We start from the raw sequence: 7,023 nt of genomic DNA on the forward strand, positions 1-7,023 counted from the left end.
TCAAACATTACATTTACATCTCCTTTATTATTGGCCCAGGAACAGCCATCATGGCTCCATTCACAGCCGGCACTGACACACTGCTGACACCTGAGGACAAACCACACACTGATGGTAAATTCACAATGATCCATATCTAAAGAGGAGGATAGAAGCTTCCTGAGCGTTACAGTAGCTTAACACTCATGTTTTGCTCTTCATATTTGTATTGATTTGGTAATTGTTTTTTTTATTATTAATTATTAAACAATAACATAATGTGGAGCCATAACCCACAGGGTGAGAGAAAGTTTCTGGGGTTAGAGTTGTATTCTCTTTTGAAACACTAACATGTGCCCCACCATCTGATTAACACTTTATACTATCATCTTAAAGATGATAGAAAAAAGGAAGAGCAACACAAACAAGGTTGTATGTAGACCTCAGACCTTATTATAGAGCTGTCCACAGTGTGTACTTACAACAAAGATGTAGGTGATCCACTGATGTCAGAGCAGTTTGTAAGCTTCAGACGTTCTGTCAGATAGGATGCTCCAACTCTCATTTTCACTGTGACATCCAGGCCTGGAAAAAAAAAAAGTTTCATAAAAATGAAATACTCTGAAGTTCATTGAAATTATATACATTGAAATTATATACAAATTTAAACAACACTTTTACTCATTATTATTATTATGACATTGGCGTGAATAAGGTGTCATAAGTGTTGTTTGTTACCTTAGCCCTTCAATACCCTAACCTTAACCTTAACACTAACCCTAATTAATCCCACTAGATCCCTCCACCTAACCCAAAAAATGCCAACATAGGTCCAAAGGTGTCATAATTTAGCGAACAACACTTAAAGCTGCAGTTTGTGGAATCATTCTTCCGCTCCCCGTTTCAAAACCGAAACATAACCTCCCTGTGGAGATCCAAGCAACTTTTTTCTCAATAGAGACTATTGACAAATGTTGGAACTTTATCTTGTGTTATTTGAAAGTTTTCTGGTGTTATAGAGACTGACGTGAATGCACATATTACTCTGTAGTTACTGCCCTGAACAGCGGCTGCTGCTGTCAGCTCATCCCCACCAGAGATCTCAGCGAGACGGCTGTGATCTCAGCTGTCGCTCAAAGCAGAATGACAACCACCACTCGCGCATCCAGACTATAAAATGAATTGCGTTTGTTCTCTCCACCTTGGATAAGCTTCTCTTAGGTTTACACGCTATTTATCCCGTCTCTTCTCACTCTACCTCTGAAACCAGTATGTGGGGCAGTCACGATGATCCGCGAGGATGCAAAGGTTCGTTCCTCCCGAGTATGTTTGTGCCTTTATTCTGTTGCTTCTTCACGTCTGTCTTTCTTTTTCCGCTTGCTTTGTCGTGTAACCGCTGTGCCTAATGTCACATGTCATGATGGGAACTTCTGCTGGAATGTACGCGATTGGACTTTTACTATCAATAGTACATTAACGCGCTTGTTTTCAATCAAGCATCCAATAGTAACGCCCAAAACAGCTCATAGAGCATTTGTGTTTGTCGAAATATCTCTGATTGACTGAAATCCAGCATCACGCTTCTGGATTTCTAAACTTCATTTACAGGGCCAGGAGAAAGAGATGAGATTCACTGTCCACTCAGAACACTGGATTACAATACGCTCAAAGATGATTATACATTTTTGACCAAATGACGCCAACGAAAACATACATACTGCAGCTTTAATGACAGACTTCATGACATCTTATTAATGCCAATGTCAGCGTTATGTATAAAACTTCAAGTAAATCGTTACCCAAATGTATTCCAAACCACTGACCGTCAGAAGGAAATGTGATATCAGAGAGCAGACAGATGCATTGTGGGAACTGGGATGGAGGACCAGTCCTGCTACAAAGTTCTCCAGTAGCTCCAGAGACTTGACAGGTGAATTTAGTCCTGTTTTGGCCTGTGCTCACATGTATGTGAATGTTCAGTGTGAGCTACACAGAGACAGAAAACATGAGACACATCAGAGTTACAGCTGATTCCAGTCCTGAATACGCTGTAACATCTACCCGTCCAGTCAAGTCGGCGACGACTTTGTGTGAAATCATCTTCTGTTGGTAAACGTCAGGAATAGAAACCCAGTCTCCATCCTCACAGTCACTTTCAAACATACAACTGGAGACAGAGAAACTAGTTGTGAGTTCATCAGTGTGTGAAGACGACTGCAGCAGATGAGGTTCCTCTGACCTTCTTTTAGGGCCACACCACACACAGTCTGGATCCTGAGCAGACCAACACTGCTGCACATTGGTGTGTGTGCTGCACTGGGACACAGGAACACGCTTCACCTGCCACACACACACACACACACACACACACACACACACACACACACACTCAGCAACACTACAGACAGCAGTGGGTAGGAGGTGCTGTAGCTCTACCAACCTGTTCTGTGAAGGGCAAATACACATGTTTACCATCCACCTGATCCAGATATATTCTGGGAAATACCCGCTGGTCATCATTGGCTCTGTAGAGAACTCTGGGACAGGCAGGGTGAAAGTTCCTGTCCACAACAAGCTGAGAGAAGGAGAACAGCTCTGATGTTGTTCTGAGACACTGAGCAGGTGATCAGAGAACAGTGAAGTTCTACAACACAGCTCCACGTCTGAGGGCTGGAGGAACAATTCAGCTCACCCTCAATTAATAAAGAGTAAAATACTTAGTTTCCTTTAAACACTTTTATATTTTCTTTCAAAATATTACATTAATCTCCCATTAACTTCAATCATAGTACTGAATTCATGTTCTGCAATGGAAAACACAATTTGACCCATTTATTTTTCTCTCTCTCTTCAGTTAATATTTGGCCCCAACATTTTAAGACAATATCACACATTCACACACTATTTCTCACTGAGAAAGGGATGATTGAATGTCTTGAAAATGTGAGAAATAGATGAACGCGTCCAAATCGGCTCATAATACCATTCAAAATCATGTGCCACGTGTTATGGTTGGTCTTAGTGATCATGTTATCATGTGACTGGAAATGAATATAGAGCTTTATCTGAAGTGTATTTTTAATGTTTTGTGATTAACAAGTGGTTTGGATTATTATGACTGCATTTAAAGCAGAACTAAGTAACTTTTTCACCTTAATAAATCTTCTCGTAGTCCCTGTGAGGGTAATACATGTGTTTATGAGGTGATTGGGGGGTCTTTCACCTCTCCCTGCAGTTTCTGGCCAGAAAACAGCACTTTCAACTTTCCCTGCCTCCGACCCGGTGGCAAGATATACTGGTTTACGGCAGCCCCAATACAAATTGATGCGAGATTATGACCAGCACTGTGGCTGCACACGGTTGTCTACAAATTCACGTTTCTCAAAATTATATCATGGCAGAACCAGCAAAAAAAAGGCAGAGAAGACCTTTGTCCAAGGAACGGAGCAACTCCATGCAGTGACAGCTCAGCAGCAACAAACAGCAATCACACACTGTCGCTGCGGCAACAGGCACGCACACACACTCACAACCCAGCACTCCATCAGGCAGCACACACACAAATATACATCCATCTATCCATCCATCCATTTTCAGAGCACACAAACAAACACATCACACACATTTCCACATTCCCTTCCGTATTACTCCCACATCATTTATTTATTTTACTTGTCTCTCTTCCTCATACTGTTCACATAGTCACATGGGACTATATGTGTGAAAGCACCCTTAGTGTCACTGTTGTATTAGGATTTTTCAGTGATCGGTTGCTACTGTCTTGGGAGAGCAAAGAGCATGTAGCTGTGGGGTGGAGCAGGCGGTGGGGTGTGCAGAATTTTTAAGACAGTGACATAACCAAAAGGGACCTTTAGGGGGAGCGCTAAGCACTAATCTGAAAAGTCTCCGGTAGAGAGACAGGTTTAGCTGATGATGTATTATTTGAACTGGTGATTATTTTACATGGTGACTTGTCATGGCAGAAGCGTTGCACATCTAATCACACCGTCAAACGATTGCGTGGAATTTGCCAGTTTGCGGTAATTAAAGGTTTCACAAAAAATGTTTTGGATGTTTTGGGACGATATCACACAATTCCATGGTATTTTTCTAATACAGTTGAGGGTCTAGTGATGTTGCAGGCATGATAAGCTCTAACTATCCAGTTTTTGTATATTCTCTGAAGCATTTAAATGCCAACCTAATAAGGGTAGTTAATTCAACTAACCCTATTTATCATGTTTTGTACAGTTTTAGAAGTTTAATTGCCTAAATCTAAACAGGAAAAGATGATGAAACGAAATGGAGAAGTGTTAAGTGACATGACGGTAAAATGGGTAAATCCTATTTCTCTCGTGACTATGGGGAGAACAAAATGAGAAAATCTGTAGTTCCTTCTTGACAGTGGAACATTAAAGCTCTGTGCACATCATTCCTAGCTTTGTCCTCTAACCTTAGCCTATCATCTTGCTTTTAGAAACAGTTTAACTTGTGAAATCAATGATCATAAAAACTGACAACCTTTCTCACATAGTGAAAATGTTTTAAATCTGCTACCTTAACTTAGGCTTTAATGCAGAAAACAAACCTTTGTTCAAGCATTAAACTTTAGTCATGGAATCAATAAAGAATCCCTGGCATTACAGCAGCATTAGAGACATGGCTAAAGTGATGACGACCACATCAGTTCAACTGCTTTGGATCAATACAATTCAGTGGTTTGTGTGAGTGATGCATTTGGTTTTTAGCTTCCTCATTATCCACAGTGATGGAATCCCACTGTAATCTCTGACAAAGGGTTAAAATATGGTCAGCTCCACTTGAAACACTTTTCTGCATGCCATAAGCTATCATTGCAAAACTGAAGTGGGCTGTTAATCTTTGTGAATAAGTTCTAATCAGTGTACAGGATCTCTTTTTTTTGAGGGGTGACCGATTCATTGTGCATTAAAATATTCTTTTGTAGATGGCTGAATTTGTATAAACACTGCATATAAACATTTTGTACAGACCTTGATGAGCTGTCCGTCTCCTGTACCAATGAAGAAAACCCTCCAGTCCTTGTGACGTAAAGCCAGCACGGAGGTCATGTAGCTTTGTCTGAGGAGCTCTTTCATGGGTTTCAGGATCTTTGTCTGAGAGTTAAACACAGCATCAGATCCAGTAACTACAGACATTTGAAAACATTGGTGCAAATACATTTGCAGTCACTGCCAACTTACAGCAGTGTAGAATACTGATGGAAAGTCACCAGTAGTTTACAACCAGTCATGAATATTAATCAACCATGAATGAAATACTTTTGCCAGCAAGAGTTCAAGTGATTATTATTATTATTATTATTATTATTATTATTATTATTATTATTATTATTATTATTATTATTATTATTATTATTATGACACAGAGTTAGTAAACCATGACCCACTGTTGTTGGACTTCTGTCTAAATTTTTGAAGTAGAAGTCTTGATCCTTGTTGGTCATGATGCTATGATCAGGACTGATGTCAAACAGGACCAGCACGGTGTGTGTGTGTCCTCCGTCCACACTGAACACTCCACTCCAAAGCAGCGGCTCTTCTCCTGGGATGATCGATGAGGCCAACAGTCTGCTGCCTTCTCCTCCATCATGGATGCTGAGGGTGACGCCCCGCACTGACTTCAGGGTCTCAGTTTTAGTATCTTTATCTTCAAACCAGATGAGTCGCACTTTGTTGTTTTTATAGGTTGATGGCTGCACGTTAGAGAGCAGGTAGATGTTTGATCCAACCTGAAATCCATCTACAAACTCTACTTTCCCTTTGCTTTTAATGAGGGGCATGGATGTGAAGTCATTCGGAGAAAAAATACCTCTGTTAGACCGATCACTGTCGTCTACATCATGAAGGTTGACAGTTTCTAGGTCAGAGCGACATTTGCCCTCCTTGTTCTGGTAGCCCTGCTGTATGGCGGTCAGAATAAAGGTGTCAGTCTTCTTCAGAGTCACCAGAAAAGCTACAGACCCACTGCTGCTGCTCAGTGGTCCCACCTGGATCTGTTCATGGTAAATGATGTTTGAGATGTTCCTCAGGTCCAGGATCTCACAGTATCCACACCCGCTGATCTCTCCGCAGCTGATCAGAGTCTTGTTCTCCACAAATGGTAAAAACACATTGATCCTGAAGGTATCGTTCCACCAAGCAGACCCAGAAACTCTGTCAAAAAGTCTAGTGTGTGATTCTTTCCCTGGTCTCATGGTTCCTCTCTGTGATGTGCTGTGGACCAGAGTCAGCTCATGGTTCAGCTGGTACAGCTTCTTCTCTGTGGCGATGTAAACCGAGTTGTTGGCTACAGACAGCTGACGGATCTCTCCATCCAAGTGGAAACATGATTCCTCCTCCTGACAGCGACCCTGGGCTGCCCGCGGTACAAAGAGCAAAGCAAGCAGCAGAATCATCTTCTTAGTGACTGTCACTCCCTCAGACACTCACAGCACAGCGCTGATCTCCAACACAGTCTGTGGAGCCGTGCGTCAAAACGCAGGACGCGTCTGCTGAAAGCAGAAGTGCTGAAAGAGGGAGGAGAGGCTTGAGCTCACCATCTAAAACTATCACGCGTTTTTGCGAGTAACTAATAATTGTAGTTATTTTATTTGAATATACATGTTTATCACTTTGTGTTATGTCGCTGATTAAACACACAAAGCTGCCGCTCATTATTATTAAATATTTCTACGTCTGGTAGATAAAAAAGGAAATAGCTCACACAGACTTAGGTAAAGTTAGAAAGATATTCACAGATTCAGCTTTCCCTGACCAATAACTCATCAACGGAACATTGCTTTTACAAAACCGATATCTTGTTACAAACACAGCAAGGTGGACTGCAAGATACAACCGGACTTTCCTCAATTTTCCTCAAAACGAGCCGTCCTCCGCGCTTGGGAATTTGGAACGCGCAGGGACCGTCTACAAATTGCAACACTGGAAAAAGATACAAAAAATAAAAACCAATAACTTCATATAGGAAAGTGGTAGTGTCATCAAACTCACAGCACACATAGAT

At 41.4% G+C, this 7,023-nt stretch overlaps 1 protein-coding gene across 1 annotated transcript in view; it reads right to left on the reverse strand.

The window, feature by feature from the left end:
* The window catches only part of LOC114465776 (plexin-C1-like), a 41,245-nt gene extending 34,763 nt beyond the window's left edge, over positions 1 to 6,482 (reverse strand). The window contains 8 exon segments of the mRNA XM_028451009.1: positions 12 to 90; positions 462 to 564; positions 1,803 to 1,965; positions 2,041 to 2,146; positions 2,219 to 2,319; positions 2,420 to 2,554; positions 4,992 to 5,114; positions 5,408 to 6,482. Of these exon segments, the coding sequence (XP_028306810.1) occupies positions 12 to 90; positions 462 to 564; positions 1,803 to 1,965; positions 2,041 to 2,146; positions 2,219 to 2,319; positions 2,420 to 2,554; positions 4,992 to 5,114; positions 5,408 to 6,415 (1,818 nt within the window). The 5' untranslated portion in view covers positions 6,416 to 6,482.
* Between the last annotated feature and the right edge of the window lie 541 nt (positions 6,483 to 7,023).

This window comes from Gouania willdenowi, chromosome 6, assembly GCF_900634775.1.
Source record: "Gouania willdenowi chromosome 6, fGouWil2.1, whole genome shotgun sequence".
In the NCBI taxonomy this organism is placed as follows: Eukaryota; Metazoa; Chordata; class Actinopteri; order Blenniiformes; family Gobiesocidae; genus Gouania; species Gouania willdenowi.